This window comes from Heloderma suspectum, chromosome 5, assembly GCF_057233095.1.
Source record: "Heloderma suspectum isolate Gila_16-S chromosome 5, 16-S_ref, whole genome shotgun sequence".
Lineage (NCBI taxonomy): Eukaryota > Metazoa > Chordata > Lepidosauria > Squamata > Helodermatidae > Heloderma > Heloderma suspectum.
This window is the reverse complement of record NC_139462.1, coordinates 217,049,285-217,067,783: the sequence shown is the minus strand read 5'-3', so window position 1 is coordinate 217,067,783 and position 18,499 is coordinate 217,049,285. Positions and strand designations below refer to the sequence as shown.

The following is an 18,499-nucleotide window of genomic DNA, read 5'->3' as shown; positions in this document are numbered from 1 at the left end:
AGGTGTTCCCTATAGCCAGTACCAGACCAGCTGTAGGACTGAAATGTCTGAGTAATCTTCAAAGACAGCCCCACATACAACATACTATAGTAATCTAATCTAAACATTACTAGGATATGGACAACCATGTTTGGACAGTATGTTCATCCCACCACAACAGTATACTCCCCTCCCACTGCAAACATTCAGATGGGAAGGACTGTGTAACTGGTCCCATGCACAAAATACACACATTACTGCAGGAGCAGCATAGAAAGATGCCGGAACATGTCCACAGGCCACGAAGTTATCAAAATATGAACCAACAGTTAGTAAAGGTTTCTACAAGGGGTGGCTAAAAAGTTCTCAGCCTAAATCCAGACCCAAATCTATTTTGCTTAGATCATCTTAGATTTGTCTATAATGGCAACTTACAGCAGCGTTAAAGAGATTTTGTTCTTCGTCATGGTCTCTGTGCATATGGGATCTACACCTGTGCAGAACAGAGTTTTGGAAACGTCTTCACATGATCTGCACAGTGCGCACATCCATCTTCAAGTAGGTCATGATTGTGATTCTCCCATATGTCTGACTGCACAGAGATCAGCTGGAAGATAGGTTACTTACCTGTAACAGACATTCAAGTGGTCATCTCTGCAGATGCACAACCCATGCTCTTTCTTCCCAACAGGCTATTTTCATCTATATTGTAACAGCTATATATTATTATTCCATATAATTTGGCATATTCAGTCAGACTGGGCATTTGATTTTATTTTCCATTCTGCACTACTGTAGAATTTGGGCATATTCACATAACCCTTTGAACTTATGGCAGAAATGATTTTTTGGGCAGCCAATACCAGCTTTCAGCTGCAATGCCGTAGGCACAGCAGGTCCTTCTTGTGAATGCCAGGAATATGAGGATCAGGGTTTGGCATTCCACAACTGTTTGAAAAACTAGAGCTGAAAGTATGCATTGGCTGATAAAATACACATGAGTTCAAAGGGTCATGGGACTAGAGTGTTCAATTGCTTTGAAAATAACACACTCCACTAATAGGGAAACAATGGCAAACGAACACTAACATATGTGGTAAGAGAATCAAAGTGCTATAGCAGTTGCAGTGTTAGGATAAGGTTGAGAAACCAGTTACCCAAGAAGCTCACTGGATAATCTCAGGCAAGTCACTCTTTACTACTAAAGCTTAAGTAAAAAAATAACTGTGTCTGTGGGGCAAGGGGTCAGAGGAGAGGATGCTGGAATAGATAGGTTTGATCCAGTAGGACTGGTCTTACGTTATGAGCCCAAAATAATATTTTTGTTACTCTGGGGTTGTTGTTTTTTAGTACCCTTAAGTCCTGCTCTTCTTCCAAGATGCTAAAAAAGCAATAAAGATGTTATCTTGGGATCATAAGAATGTAAGATCAGCCCTGCTGGATCAAACCAAAGGTCTCTCTAGATCACCATCCTTTTCTCCCAGAGCGGCCAACCAGCAACCTATAGAATGAATTGATTTGATTGGCTTGTTTAATTTTTGTGTGATTGTCCCTTTTCTGATAAAATCCTAAGAACATCTTGTCATATGCAATAAAACCAACTGACGGATACCTATAGGAAGTCCAGAAGCAGCATGAGGGCGATAGCCCTCTCTTTCTGTTCCCCAGGATCTGATATTCAGAGGCATGCTGCCTCTGATCCTGGAGGTAGTATATAGCCATCATGACTTCTAGCCATTGACAGCCTTATAATTTGTCTAATCCCCCTTTAAAGCTCTTTAAGTTGGTGGCCATTCCTACCTCTTGTGGCAACAAATTTAATCATTTTAATTTGCTCTGTGTCGAGGGTGGGTAACATGTGACTCTCCAGATGCTTTAGCCTACAACTCCCATCAGCCCTAGCCAGCATAGCCAATGGTAAAGGATAATGGGAGCTGTAGAACAGAACATGTGGGCCACAAGTTGCCCACCCTTATTCTATGAGAAAACGTCCATTGGGAGGGGCATACTCCTTGGTTTGATCCTGGCATCTACAGTTTAGGCAGGAAAAACTCTTGCCTGAAACCCTGGACAGCTTCTGCCAGTCTGTGTTGACAATACTGGGCTAGGTGGACAAATGGCCTGACTCCATATAAGACAGTCCACAAACTGGTTTGAAGATGCAAGGTATAATGCCATCTGTAAAATTAAGCATATCTGCACTTAACAAGTGTTTAGACAGGAGACCGCCTCAGATCCAAATGAACATTGCTCTAAGCTCCCTGGAGAAAGGTCAGGATACAATGTATTTTGATGAAAAGCATCAAAGTTGCAACCCTGTAAGGTAACCATAATCTGTGCTGAAATTTCCCCTTTAAATTGGAATATACTTTTATTTCATTTATTTGTTTTATTTATTCAAAGCATTTTATGCCCTTCTTCAATCAAAAATTTCCAGACGCTTTACAACAGGTCATTTACACACAACAAAAGCAATAAACCAATAGAACAGCTGACAAAAGGAAAAGGCAGGGCCAAAAATAATCATAGCAAAAATTATCTTTCAGAGGTTGAAAGTTGGGGGAAATAAAAAGGTCTTTGCCCGATGTCTAGAAAACATTAGCACAGTTGCTAGATAAGCTTCCCTAGGGAGGGTTTCACAAGCAGGACTCCACGTCCGAAATGGGCCTCTCCCCTAGCCGCTATCTGTCTCAACTATGATGGCAGGGGCACCTGGGAAGCACTTCTAAAGAAAATGTCAGAGTACAGGCAAAGTGATGTGGGAGAAGACTTTTCCTTAAGTATCCAGGCCCCAATGCTGTGTAGGGCTTTAAAGGTTTAAACTGCAACAGCCATTTGAATTGTGCTTGGAAATGGAATGGAAGTCAGGGGAGACCTTTAAGCACCGGCAAGACGTGTTCCCAATGCCCAGTCCCGGTTAGTAGCCCAGTGACTGTGTTTGAACTCACTGCAGTTTCCAGGCAGTCTTCAGAGGCAGCCCCATGTACAATCCATAGCCATAGTCCTGGAGGTTATCAGAGAATGGATAACTGTAGACAGTCTCTATTTAGGAAGGGTCACAGCTGACACACAAGCCTTATCTTATTCATGCGGATAAATTGTGTGAGTGTAAATAAGTACGTATAATGTGTGCATGATAGACAAATCATAAGCCACATGTGCGTGACACAAACTGAACTCATTAACCCTAACTTAAATGAAAAGGGAAGGGTGATAGCTAAGTGGAAGAGCACACAAGCTTTACATGCAATTGTTCCCACGTTCAATCCGTAGCATTTGTGGTTAGGGGAGGGAAAGGCTCCTGTCTGAAGCTCTGGAGAGCCACTGCTAGCCAGTACATACAATACTGAGCTAGATGGACCGGTGGCCTGGCTCTGTAAAATGTAGTTCTTATGACTTGTCACAAGTCATTCAGCAAGCTTCATGCAAGAGCCTCTTCTATCCATGAGGGCTCTCCTTAGCGTTCCAAATCGCATGTGGAACCCCAACAGATAGAGGAGGTTCTCTGCTTCAGACTGTTGACCTCCATGAGTAGAGGGCCACAAAACACAATGAAGGAGAGGGGAAGGGCTGGAGTGCTCCCCCCCCCTCGCATGTTTACCCTATTCAGGTTTGGAATGCCTGAATAAGGATATATATCTATTTAAATATTCTCTCACATACTTGTTTAGGGATAACCACTTGAAAAACATTAATTACAACTTTGAAACTGCCAAGCTTGCCTAATAATTGTATTTGCAATCTCTCCTCTTCTCAGAAGTAGATTCAATCAATTTTAAACTTGAAGTACAAGATATGCATTGAGGATCAGGATATAGGAGTTCTCTATAGTTTGGAGTCTTGCATATACTTTTTACCATCCCAATTAGTTTTGTTTCTCTTATTCTCTAACATAGCCCAACACCTATATCAAACCCAACACCATACTGAAATTCCTGACTAGAAATGGCACTTTATATTTTATATAAATCAGGCAAATTAAAATTCCTGTTACAATTACAAGCCTCGCTTGCTGGGCATAATGCTAATTATTCAGACATTTTACAGTGGAGATTTTCCCGTGTTCTTCATCTGCACTTTTAGGCCCACAAACATTAAACAAGCCCACCATTAGTATCATGTTAAAATAGTGCTTTGCTAACAATCCCCAATACAAAACTCAGATCTTAAAACATTGGGTGCTGTAGGGGTCACCCGTTTATCCTAGACATCTACTCTGTTTGGATACTGTGTTGTTGTTGTTCAGTCGTTAAGTCGTGTCTGACTCTTCGTGACCCCATGGACCATAGCATGCCAGGCCTTCCTGTCCTCCGCTCTCTCCTGGAGTGTGCTCAAGTTCATATTCTAGCCATCTCATCCTAAACAATACTGTGTTGCTCTCCTGCTATTTATACAAATACAGAGAGAGAGAGAGAAAGAGAGAGAGCGAGCGAGGAGCTCTTCAACAGTGCACACATGAACAGCTTCAGCCACCATAAAATATTCATTCATTTAAAACAAATTTGAACCCTGCTGTCAAACCTAGAAAAATGCATGCTGAACATGGGAGATGGTTGTTCCAATGGCAAGCAATGTTCTAGAAACCTTCTTCACGGAAAACGCTTTCGTCAAAATTATTTGTTTGATAAGAAAGGTTTAACAATTTCAACATTAGCCATTAATCCTCTTTCATTTGGAACTATGCTGATAACAATTTTTTGCTTGTCATTCAAATGGTAAGTAATAATTATAGATTTAGGGCATCTATCCCCATTTCATTAATAGTAAATTGCATGGAAGTCTGAAATGAAGTCAGATATGATACATCTCAAAATGCAATTTCCATAGCTTTCCATAGTTATGTATAATTTATTACAGAGTTAATAAGGAGAATATGGTAAAGAAAGGGAGTTTATTCACCCAGGCTACCTTCCTTTATCAAACTCCTTTTTGTGTTTTTCTTTCTTCGTGCAAATTTGGGTGACAATAAGACCAGAACTGAATGTGTATATTACTACTAATATCAGTATATGGTTTTTAAATTTCTATCCTAATACAGGAATGTTTTTTTTTGGGGGGGGGGGGGTTAATACCTGATTGTTTAGAAGCTCCACTGATTTATTTTAAAGCATTTAAAGATACTTTAAAAAATGAAAATACATTTTTTTAAAAATAATACTATTATTTATAATATTCTGTTTTATACTGCATGGGCCAAATATACAAATATGCTATCTTTGACCTTTCACCCTCCCAGACTACTACTAATTTTTGCCCTCTACTTCCTATTTCCAAAGATGAACACAAAACTCTCGGATAGTGATCAGCAACCAGTGAGTGTGAGTGTAGAAAATGACCCTGGAGAGGGAGCCTGAGAAACAACAACCATATCCAAGGAAGGCAGCAGGCATGCAAATTACCCACTCCCAAGCTGAAGAGGTACTGCTGAAAAACAAGCATGGAGAACAACAACTGTAGCAATGGGATGCTGGCAGGCCACTTGTGTGGGGCACCCTCCAAAGCCTTTCTCAAAGCAGTCTGCTGACAAAACTAGCTGCAGCCCAAATTCCAAGATACTTCGTTCTACTTCAGAGTTATTTTAAATATTTATGCCCCATTTGTCTTTTATTCAGCATGAGGCATAAGGAGGCAAGGAATTTTACAAGGGAGACACCATCTCCCTTTGCCTTTTCTGTAGCACACCTTGTGGATTATGTAATTTAGATAACTCCCCATGGGCAACACTCCTACAGTTCTAACTTTCTGTTCCTCTGCTCTTACTGCCCCTTCCAGCACATATGCTTCACACATAATTTTGTATAGGTATTGCACTACTGGTGTTTTTGGATCTTTTCCTAATGGACCAACAAAGTCCCCTGCAATTTTTGTCTACAGTACAATAAATTCAACATGGCCATGCACTGTAATTTGGCATCTGACAGGCACATGCACATAAAAGGCTAACGAATACATGCAAAATTAATTTCCACCTAATTGCAAAACCAAGTACACAAGATCATATCCAGCCTATGCCCCAGGTCTACCATCTATTTTGCTATCTAGCACTGGAAGATTTTGACTTATGGAGTGCCATAGAGATTCATCTTGTCTTCATGCTTTTCAACATCAACATAAAACCACTGGGAGAGGTAATCTGGAGATCTGGGCTGAAGTATCACCACTAAGCTGATGACAGCCAACTTAACAACTCATTCCCATCATCTGATCCTAGGGAGGGAAATTCTAGATGGAGGTATGCAACCTATTTTAGATGGGGCTGGGTCCTCCCAAAGAATCAAATATGCAGCCTACGGGGTCTCCTGGAACCGGCATTATTATATCAAGTGGTGTTGGTAGCTAGCAGTGCTTTTTACCATCTGCTGCCCTACCTAAAGAAAGTGGATCTGGTCTCAGTTACCCATGTACTAGTTACATCTAGGCTAAACTATCGCAATGCTTTCTACATAGGGATGACTTAAAAACAGTTCGGAAATTACAAGTGGTACAAAATGCAGCTGCCAATACAATGGAAGGGGCATGGAGTTTGGATCACATCACACCTATTCTACATCAATTGCTCAGGAGTAAATTATCCATTTACTCCTGATCTCAGTTTAAAATGCTAGTAATAATACGTAAATCTTTAAATAACCTGGGACTGGGTTATCTTAAGGATTGTCTACACCCATATGAATTTGCCTAGGCTTTAAGATCAGCATCAGAGGTCTTGATCTCTGGCCCATCATTAGCAAAAATCCAACTGGTGGATACCAATACAGAGCCTTCTCTATGATGGTGCCCCTGCTGGGGAAGTCTCTTCACAGGGAGGTCTAACAAAGCTCCCTCCTTTCCTGTTTTGTGTAACACTTAAAAACCAGCAATACACTGTAAAACAGCAGTGTTAATCACTCATATGTTTTCAATGCTGCTGTGTATTTTTATCAATTTGATTACTAATATTACATTTTTATAAGTTAGAATCATTCCCTCCATTTCCAATTTAAGCCATAGAGCTATAGACAAAACAGCACCATCCATGCAAAAGAGGGCGGTATCAGCAAATTTGGGATAACCCCAAGGCTTGCAGATACTAAAACAAAAACCTTAGGGGGGGGGAACCTTAGGAGGAGGAACCCCAGCCACCCCACTCCAAACCCAGCCCCATAAGGACTCCATGGAATGTTGACTGAGTTGGAAAAACTGATGGAGGGGGGTGGAATGGAACTGGGTGGCTGGAAAGAGGAGGAAGGGATAAAAAAGTAACATTAAAAGTATAGAATGATCTATTCCATCGTCTGGCTAGGTCATTTCTGTGTTCCTATTGACAAGCTATTTTTAAATATCTCTAGTGAGCTACAGATAGAAATCAATGGAGAAATCCAGGATTTTAATCTAGGTGTGATTGGACACAAATGTGCATATCCCACCTCTGAACTGAAATGGGTGAGACAAAACAGTCCAATGAGGACACAGCATGCTCAGTGGGCACAGAATGCTGACTGACTATTGGAGAAAAACATATGAAAATGGGGAGGGGGAAGAATGGGAATGGAACCGAGTAAACAGAAACACTCCACACTGCAAGCTTTTGTTGCAGGGTCCCTTTTGTATCCTATGTTAGTTTTGTTATAATATATTGTAATGTAAGCATTTTGGGAAATTAGTTTGAAGAGTGGGATATGAACAACTTCAATAAATAAATAAAATAAATAAATCTGAACTGCTGAGCACACTGAAGAAAAAAGCGCAACAGAACACAATGTGCCCTCACCGATTAAGAATGGAAATTGGGAAACCATAGGTGAATTTTGACCTTACTGAGCCTCCAAGTCAAAAGCCCAAGCTGCCACTTGCAAAGATTGGTACAAGTCCATTTCCCTGACAGGTAGATAAGTGCAAAGAATAATTTATTTCCTGGTATCTCTCTGTCTGGGTATCTAGACATCCACATTAAAATACAATTTCTGATTAACACGTGCATAGATGCGAGTTTTTCCCCTTCAAATGACTAGATATTTCAAGCATCATGACTGAATACCCCCCACCAAATGTAATGAGAGTTTAATTAAGGTATACTATTTTTTTAAACATATTTATATTGTACAGGTTCTTTCTTTTGGGTCTTCATCTTCACTGACAGTGCAATCCTGTTCAATGGGACGTATTGCCAATACATGTGCATAACATTGCAGCCTAAATAACATTTTCAAGGGCTCCCACTGCAGCTATCAAAACTTTATTTTTTAAAAATGCACCAAGATCTTAAATACAAAAAGCAAGCATATCTGAATAAAAAGTTTTCTATATTATGTACAGGAAGGTAAAATCATTCAGATTCTAATTGTCTCATTTGTGATGAGAAAGACTTGATATTTCAATGTCCAATTTGGAGGAGACCCTCCTCCAAAGACAAAAAGAGCCACAGAAGAGTAGAACTGATCACACATATATAACCTCATACAACTTGTGTTTCATTATGAAAATAATACCGTACCTTCAGATTTATCTATTTAGAGAATTTATATACTATTCTATATCTAATAAGATTCCCAAGCAGTGAACAATAAAAGGAAGAAAAAAATATCAAAATACAGAACTAAAGTATTTAAAATCAAATTGTGCCAATAAAACCATGGCTGGTCAGTCAGGGAAGGCTTGTTTCTTTAATTACTACATATCTTTCATGTCTTACACGATCAGCCTAGGATTGGATCTGCGCTAAATTTGTGATTGGGCAACCCTCTGTAATGTGAAAGAATAGTAAAACACAAGATAACCAAGATGATTTCATAAAGAAGCAACATGGCAGAATAGAATAGTGCAAGGATCTGGAAAATGGAACCAAAGACAGAAACTCCTGGGCAAACCCCAGTTTTCAGAGGGAGAGCCACTTAAGGGAGAGCCTGCTTAAACCTGTAGCTCAGGGGGAATAACGTGTACCAACTGCTACCTATGAGGAGCTGGGGAAAACCTTGCTTCCCATGCTGTTCTTACTTGCCTGGAGAGAGGAACCAAAGCTTTGCCTCTATGCCATTCAATTCAATAGGAGGAGGTATATATGTGTATATGTGTGTGTGTATAGATATAGATATAGATATACACGTGTGTGCGCGCAATTGAAAGCTTGGACACACTGGAGTACAGGGGTGTACTCTGAAACAGGCATTTCAGAGACCTAGATGGAGACAGAATGCTAATGCCTGAATTGCAAACAAAGTCTTGTGCTCTGTATATGAGAGTTCTAGAATACTCAAATGTCCATTCTGGAGAAGGCTCATTGGCTACTACATGTGGGCAATGTGAGTCTTTAAAAAGACACTGGAATTTACCATCGAGCAAACCACCATCTGTTCAAGTTTCCACTTAACGTTTTTTCTTGGCATTGAAGGAAAATAAACCCGTTTAATTTTGACCTCCTTAAAATTGTTATTACTGTCTTCTAATAAGAGCATATATTTTGTCTGTCCTTTTTCTTTCACCAAAAAAAACAAGATAAAGCAACACAGAATTGTCCTAAATTATTGCTATTTGATTATTTTAGACTCAGTTGGTTTAATTCTCTCCCTCTATCCTCCTCGCCGCACGCGTGTGCACACGCACACACTTGTAGTTGTCATTCCCAAGATGCTGTATCACTTCAGCAGCCCCCTTTTGAACCCTCACAACCTAATGCATAACACATGTTGTTTGAAAACTAACCCCCGCTCCACACAAACACACACACCAGTTCACTGAAGTTTGAATGACACCAGCTGAATGCTGGATAATGAAACACCATCACTATATTTCTAACCAACTTTAAACACCAGAAATGTGCAGAAACATGATGTTTCCAATGCCACTATTGCTGTTTGGCAGATCTAATGAACACTAGATGTCCCCCTCTATTTATCTGTCGATATCCTATTAGATGAGAATCTGCCTTCCAGAAGAGGAAGGGCTCTGCTAGTGTAAGGTCCTTCCACTTGATTTCTGGAGATTCCCCATCCCCACACACACATGCCACAGCTCACCCCATTCAGCAGGGTCTCCCGATTCTCTATGTAGCATTTTCAGCGGGCTGGAAAGGCTGCCATGGGAAGCAAGGGGTGGGGAAGTCCACTTCTGTCACTACAGTTAACACAGCGTAAATATTAATCCAACCTGCTGTACTTCGATTCAGTATCTGGTGTTATAGTTTGCCTTTTATCAAACAGATTCTTTTTAAAATGAAGAAACTTTAAACTAATGGGGAGTTGCTTTGACAAAGATAAGAGATTTTTTAAAAAGCAAGTGGCACAGAAATGTTGCAGATGGACAGCACAGATTCTTCATAAGTTGCTGATATAATTACAGAGCAAGAATTGATTGATTTGACTTGTACCCTGCCTTTCTACAACAAAATGACACTCAAGGCAGCTTACCGGCACAATTAAAATGGATTAAAACAATACACTAAAATACAATAAAAATATAACCATTACAGATTTTTTTTTTAAAAAAAACAGCACCCAACCCAACAGACCCACTTACAGGCCAAAGGTTTTCTTGAATACAGCTATCCTTGCCTGCTGTTGGAAGGACAGCAGAGAGGGAGTGAACCTAGCTTTGCTTGGGAAGGAGTTCCAAAGTCTGGGAGTGGTCACCAAAAATGCCCTCTCTCAGGCCACCACCAAACAGGCCTTTAAAAGTGGTCGACTTGAAAGAAGGGCTTCTCCAGAAGATCTTAAGAACCAGGCAGGCTTGTATGTGAGAAGGTGGTCTTTCAGGTAGCCAGGTCTCAAACTGTACAATGCCTAATATGTCATTACCATCTCTTTCCCCTTCATGGATCACTGCCTTGTTGTGGCGAAGGGCTTGCGTAACTCAGTGAAGCCATAAGCTATGCCGTGCAGGGCCACCCAAGATGGACAGGTCATGGCAGAGCCTTCTTAAATGAACAATGCAAAGAAATCGAGGAAAATAATAGAATGGGAAAGACTAGAGATCTTTTCAAGAAAAGCAGAGATCTCAAGGGAACGTTTGCAATGAATATGAACTTGAGCACACTCTGGGAGAGAGCGGAGGACAGGAAGGCCTGGCATGCTATGGTCCATGGGGTCACGAAGAGTCAGACACAACTTAACGACTGAACAACAACAACCATCTTTTTGTATTCTGCCTGGAACCAGACTGGTAGTCAGTGAAGCTGCTGTAACAAGAGAGTCACATACTTCCTGTAACTGGCCCTGGTCAACAGTCTGGCCGTGGTCAACAGTCTGGCCACAGAATTCTGGACCAGGTGAAATTTCTGAACAATTTTTGAAGGCAGCTCTTTGTAGAGCACGTTACAGTAGTCCAAATAGCATGTAACTAAGACATGTTTGGCCAGATCAGACATCTCTAGGAACAGGTGCAAGTTGATGTACTAGCCTTAGCTGTGCAACATACTCCTAGCCACTGACAAAACCTGAGCATCCAGGTTCTGGGCCAAGTCCAAGAATACGCCCAAGATGCAAGCCTGAGTCTTCTGGAGATTATAATTCCATCCAACACAGGTTGAATACCTCTTCTCTGATCTGCCTTTTGACTGACCAAAACCATCTCTGTCTTGTCTGGATGTGTATGAGGATGGATAGACCTCATCCAGTCTATTACCGACATCAGATACCAATTTAGAACCAGAACAGTTTCCTTGGATTTAGACAGAAAGGAGAGATAGAGTTGGGTGTTATCAGCATACTGGTGGCACCAAATGCCAAAACTCTGGACAACGTCTTCCAGTGCTTTCATGTAGACTTCTGCCTAGCAGACCGCCAGTCCCTGCAGGACCAGGCCCCCAGGTACCAAGCCAGCTGTGCTGCTCCACCTGCCCCTCCCTGGGGGGGCTACATAAGCTGGCTGGCTGAGGTGGCCTGGGAGAGCCAGGGCCTGCAGGAGAAGCCACCACCACGGAAGAGCTGCTGCTGCTGCTGCTGCTGGGCCTGCTGCCGCCGCCGCCGCCACCGCCGCCGCCACCACCACCACCACCACCACCACCAGGCCTTCCCTGTAGACTTCTGCCTGGTGGACTGCCAGTCCCTGCAGGACCAGGCCCCCAGGTACCGAGCCAGCTGTGCTGCTCCACCTGCCCCTCCCTGGAGGGGCTACAGAAGCTGGCTGGCTGAGGTGGCCTGGGAGAGCCAGGGCCTGCAGGAGAGGCCACCACCACTGGGGAAGAGGCGTGCCTGCTGCTGCTGGGCCTGCTGTTGCCACCACCACCACCACCAGGCCTTCCCTGTGGACTCCTGCCTGGCATTATTTTTAAGGGGATTTTTAATTGTTTTTGTTTGTTTGTTTTGTTTTTTTCTGGGGGATTTTGTTGTGTTTTTAGGGGTGGGTAGCCTGCCTGATAGGCGGGAGCGAGGGGGCATGTGTCCACCTGATGGAGGCAGTGGGGGGAGTGTTGGGGGCCAGAACATACCAAGGCTGGGCGGCAGGTGCTGGCGGAGCGCTAGGGGCAGGCCATGCCAGGTAAGGGGAACAAGGGAGAGATGTGTAATATCTGTCCCCTTCTCCGGGCCTGTCCAGAGCCAAAGGATGGTTGGGGGAGGGGTGACTCCATCTTCTGGCCTTTGTTTGCTGCTCTGCAATGCCAGGTCTGTTACCCAGAAAACCTCCCTCATCCATGACATGATCCCGGATGAGGGTGCAGACCTGGCATGTATTACGGAGACCTGGCTGGCCGAGGCTGCTGCTCCAACCCTTGCAGCCATGTGTCCAGCTGGATTTTCGTATGCACAGCAGCCGAGGGCTGGGGATCGGGGAGGGGGAGTGGCTGTTATCTACCAAGAGTCCTTGGTCTTCACCAGACCCCCTCTCCAGGAGACCAAGGTTGCTGAGTGCATGTACTGGAGGTTGGGCCCGAAGGGGAGTCTGGGGATTCTGCTCGTGTACCGTCCACCCCGCTGCACGACTGACTCCCTGGCCGAGGTGCTTGAGGTGGTCTCTGATGTGTGTGTACAGTCCCCTAACTTATTGGTGTTGGGGGACTTCAACGTACATTCGGAGGCCATCCTCACAGGAGCACCTCAGGACTTCATGGAGACCATGGCCTCCTGGGAGCTGCACCATATTCTAACTGGGCCCACCCATGTAGCCGGTCATGCACTAGACCTTGTGTTTGTTTCTGGAGAAGCGGGGAGTGATCTGGAAGTCGGGGGTATATCCACCACCCCCTTGTCATGGTCAGATCACTATCTGGTGACGTTGGACTTCTCGGTTCCACAACCCCTCCACGGGGTGGAGGACCCATTAAAATGGTCCGCCCCAGGTGTCTTATGAATCCAAATGGATTCCTGAACGCGCTTGGGGATTCTCTGGGGCACACCAACGGCCACTCGGTCGAGACCCTGGTGGGTGGCTCGAATGCTGCAATCACTGGGGCATTAGATCAGGTGGCTCCGAAACGCCCTCTCCCCCTGAACAGGGCTCGGACTGCACCATGGTTCAATCCGCGGTTACGAGCTCTGAAACAGGAGGTGAGATGGCTAGAGCGCCGGTGGCGGAAGTCTCGCTCCAAAGACGATCAGACACGGGCTAGAGCTGTATGTTCAGCCTATTACATGGCGGTGAAGGCAGCAAAAAAGTAATATTATGCTGCCTCCATCGCGTCTGCAGAGTGCTGTCCCAGGAGGCTGTTCCAAGTGGTCCGGAGCCTGGTCGGTCCTGTGGCTCCGAAACCACTGGAGCATTCTAAGGCCTCCTGTGAGGCCTTGGCAAGGCACTTTGCAGAGAAAATTGATCAGATTAGGTATGTTACTCTGCACGCTGTGGATACAGTTAGTGAGCAAGAGGCGGCCTGTGGCAAACCGGTTTTGTGGGATCGGTTCCAGCTTCTTCCTCCTGATGAAGCGGACAAGGTGCTTTCGTCTGTACGGCTGACCACCTGCTTACTTGATCCTTGCCCATCTTGGCTCATTATGGGCTGCAGAGAGAGACTGGGTGAGGGGATCAGGGCGGTGGTGAACGCCTCCCTTGAGGAGGGAGTGATGCCATCAGCCCTCAAGAAGGCAGTGATACGACCGCTCTTAAAGAAGCCCTCCTTGGATCCTCAAGTTCTGAACAACTTTCGCCCAGTCTCAAATCTGCCATTTTTGGGCAAGGTGATTGAGCGGGTGGTGGCGGTGCAGTTGAAGGCACACTTGGAAGAAACTGATTATCTAGACCCATTTCAGTCGGGCTTCAGGCTTGGGCATGGGACAGAAACAGCCTTGGTCGCCTTGGTAGATGATATAAGGAGGGCTCTGGATAGGGGTGAATGCTCCTTCCTTGTTCTCCTCAACCTCTCAGCGGCTTTTGATACCGTTGACCATGGTATCCTCCTGGACCGCCTGGAGGGGTTGGGCATTGGAGACACAGTATTGCGGTGGTTCTGGTCCTTCCTCTCCGGCAGGTACCAGAGGGTAGCACTGGGAGGGAGGTTTCGGACCCGTGGCCACTCACTTGTGGGGTGCCACAGGGTTCCATCCTCTCCCCGATGCTATTTAACATCTATGTGAAGCCGCTGGGGGCTATCATCAGGAGGTTTGGGGTGCAGTGTCATCAATATGCGGATGACACGCAGCTCTACCTCTCATTCAAATCTTCACCAAGGTTGGCCGTAGAATCCCTGTCCAAATGTCTGGAGACGGTGAGTGGCTGGATGGGGAGGAATAAGCTGAAGCTGAACCCTGACAAGACCGAGGTACTTTTGGTGGGAGACAAGAGGAGGCTGGGGGATGTTGACCTGGTGTTGAATGGGGTACGGCTACCCTTGAAAGACCAGGTCCGCAGCCTGGGGGTCATTTTGGACTCCCAGCTGTCCATGGAGGCTCAGGTGTCAGCTGTGAGCCGGACAGCGCTGTACCAACTCCATCTGATATGGCAGCTATGCCCCTTCCTTCCCGACCATCTGCTCCCATCCTTAGTACATGCCCTGGTCTCCTCTCGTTTAGACTACTGTAATGTGCTCTATGTGGGGTTACCCTTGAAGACGGTTCGGAAACTGCAGCTGGTACAGAACACGGTGGCTCACCTGATTAAAGGCAGCCGCCGGCGAGATCACATCACTCCAGTGCTGAAGGAGTTGCACTGGTTACCAGTTGTTTTCCGGGCCAAATTCAAGGTGTTGGTTTTGACCTTTAAAACCCTATATGGTTCCAGCCCAGCCTATCTTAAGGAGCGCCTTCAGCAGCACCAGACAGGCCGCTTAACAAGATCAGCCTCGGATGGCCTTCTCTCTGTCCCATCAGCCAGGACAGCTAGACTGGTGGGGACGAGGGAGAGGGCCTTTTCTGTGGTGGCCCCCACTCTGTGGAACTCCCTCCCTAGGGAACTCCGTCATGCCCCCTCTTTAATGAGCTTCCGTCGTGCATTAAAAACGTGGTTGTTCAGGCAGGCATTTGGGGTGGGTTAGGGTATTTTAGAAATGTTTTTATTGTAGAATTTTATTGTTTTAAACTGTTTTGTTGTACATCGCCCAGAGTGGCTGTGTGACCAGCCAGATGGGCAATTAATAAATTTAATAATAAATAAATAAAATAAGTATATGTTAAATAGCATGGGGGATAACATGGCCTGTGGTGTCCCTCAGGGTTCCAATAGCCACAGCATCACACAGGAATCCACCAGCACCACCAATATCACCCCTCTGAGAAGAACCAGAGCCACCATATAACAGCACCTCCCAGTTCTATCTCGGAGAGACACCTCAGAAGGATACCATGGTTTGAAAGCTGCTGAAAGATCCAGCAGAACTAACAGGGATACACTCCCCCTGTCTAGTCCCCAGCACAAATCATCCACCAAGGCAACCAAAACAGTATCTGTCCCATAATCAGGCCTGAAACCAGATTAAAATGGATCTAGATAATCTGTCTCATCCAGAAATCCCTGGAGCTAAAAAGCCACCACATGCTCCAGCCCCTTGGCCAAGAATGGAATATTGGAAACTGGCCAGAAATTATCCAATACAGTGGGGTTCAGGGAAGGGTTTTTTTTTTTTTTAAACAAAGGTATTACCACCATCTCCTTAAGGCAAGACAGAATCACACCTTGCCATAAAGAACCGTTCACCACTATCCTTACCCACTATCCTTATCTAGCTGCTGTTATAAGCCAGGAAGGGCAAGGGTCCAGCACACTAGTGGTAGGCTTCACCTCTCCAAGGATCCTGTCCATATCCTTGGGCTGTACAAGCTGAAAACTATCCATTATAACTGGACAACCAGGATCCAGATATATCCACCAGACCTGCATTAGTTATGGCATCCAAACACTTTTTAACCTACCCCAAACATCTAAAAGCATTTGACATTTTCTTCCATTTAATCAACTATACAATAGGTGCATTTAGGCTGTCAACAGGACTTAGAACCCTTTAATGTAGGCAGCAGACGAGTCTCTCTGGGGAGGGCATTTCACAGATGGGGTGTCGTTATTGAAAAGGCATCCTCTTGTAGCCACCCATCTCTCCTCATTTGGTGGGGGGATCGGGAGGAGGAACTCTGATGATAACCTTAGGGTCTGGGCAGGTAAATATGGAAGGAGATGCTCCTTGTGGTAACCTGGCCCCAAGCCATTTAGAGCTTTAAAGGTCAAAAACAGCACTTTGAACTGGGCACAGAAATGGAATGGTAACCAGTGCATATGGCAGAGCATAGTCATAATATGATTGAATCAGCCAGTCCCAGATAACCGCCTTGGACTGTTTTGGACTAACTGAAGTTTCTGGGCCATTTTCAAAGGCATCCCTACATATAACACATTGCAATAATCCAAAAGGGATGTTACCAAAGTATGAATAACTGCTGCAAGACTATCTCTGTCCAGGTTAGTGTAGCTGGCTTGAGCTACTATGCTCTAGGCCACAAGGCCACCTGTGCCTAATAGCAATGATGGATCCAAGAGCACCTCCAAACTAAGAACCTGATCATTTAGGTGGTGTCTGGCTCCAAACAGATATATTTTAACATAGCTATCTGTCAAGTGATTACCAGGTGACTCCCTGACCAGTCCAGATATCAACCTTTTGCTTTAAAAACACACCATACCAACAAGAATTAGATTGAATAAGGTAAATAAGATGAGTAATAGAAGAAAAATATTTTGGATTTTAAAGAGCTGGATGTTTTAAAAGAAACTGAGGATTTATTATTTTATGCAACCACCGTATTGTCCACAGTCCTGATGAGGCTTTACTATTTAGTTGCATTCAGTACTATTTCAGGGCCTTACCAGTATCATGTGACCAGTGGAAATGTCCATGTTGGACTGAACTGGTTCTTCACACCAGGATGAAGTACTGCTTCGAGCAGAGGGACTTGGAATGGGTCCATCACTGAACTGTGAAGATATGCTGTTAATACGAGACGTATGCAGAGGCTCCGGGTGATCTGATGATTTTACTGCCATACGCTGACGACATAGCTCCTAGAAGACAAAAAATAGTGTAGATTAAAAACCAGCATCTAAGGAATCATTTGCCAAAGCTTGCACTAAACACATGTGGGCTTTATCCTGCACACAGGCTGCACTCCTGTTACTGCCTCTGAAGTTTAAGATTGTGTAGCAATAGGAAAGTATTTCCTATACAGTACTGTATTCCTATACAGTAGGAAAGTACAAACATCTGCATTTGTCCATATGTAGGACAACAATCAGTATTTATAGCTATGTTTGTATAGCTGACATTTGCTGTCCACCCTAGCTTATGCAAAACATGGGATTTCTAAATACACAGATGAGAGGTGAAGCTATGACCAGTACAACTTTCTTACTCCAGAATGCTGATTTCAGGAGAGCTGCTTTGAACTAAATGTTATTGAGACAACTTACAATTCTAGTCTTCATCAGAACAAGTTGGCAATTTATCTGCTCTATTTTAGCTTAGTAGTATGCTATCATAGAATCATAAAATAGTAGGGTTGGAAGGGGCCTACAAGGCCATCGAGTCCAACCCCCTGCTCAATGCAGGAATCCATGTCAGAGCATCCCTGACAGATGGCTGTCCAGCCTCGTCTTGAATGCCTCCAGTGTGGGAGAGCCCACCACCTCCCTAGGTCATTGGTTCCATTGTCGTATTGCTCTAACAGTCAGGAAGTTTTTCCCGATGTTCAGCCGGAATCTGGCTTCCTGTAACTTGAGCCCATGATTCCGTGTCCTGCACTCTGGGATGATCGAGAAGAGATCCTGGCCTTCCTCTCTGTGATAACCTTTCAAGTACTTGAACAGCGCTATCCTATCTCCCATCAGTCTTCTCTTCTCAAGGCTAAACATGCCCAGTTCTTTCAGTCTCTCTTCATAGGGCTTTGTTTCCAGTCCCCTGATCGTCTTTGTTGCCCTCCTCTGAACCCTCTCCAGTTTGTGTGCATCCTTCTTAAAGTGTGGTGCCCAGAACTGGACACAGTATTCCAGATGAGGCCTAACCAGTGCTGTGTAGAGGGAAACTAGTACTTCCCAGGATTTGGAAGCTATGCTTCTATTAATGCAGCCCAAACGAGCAGTTGCCTTTTTTGCAGCCACATCACATTGTTGGCTCATATTCATGGTTGTTGGCATATAT

The 18,499-nt window shown here is 44.4% G+C and overlaps 1 protein-coding gene across 3 annotated transcripts in view; it reads right to left on the bottom strand.

Moving 5' to 3' along the window:
* Positions 1–18,499, bottom strand: part of PTPRN2 (protein tyrosine phosphatase receptor type N2) — a 1,142,627-nt gene that overhangs the window by 88,415 nt on the left and 1,035,713 nt on the right. For all 3 annotated transcript variants that reach the window (XM_084859285.1, XM_084859286.1, XM_084859287.1), the window contains one exon: positions 17,173–17,367. In XM_084859285.1, the coding sequence (XP_084715411.1) occupies positions 17,173–17,367 (195 nt within the window). The remainder of the gene's footprint in view (positions 1–17,172; positions 17,368–18,499) is intronic.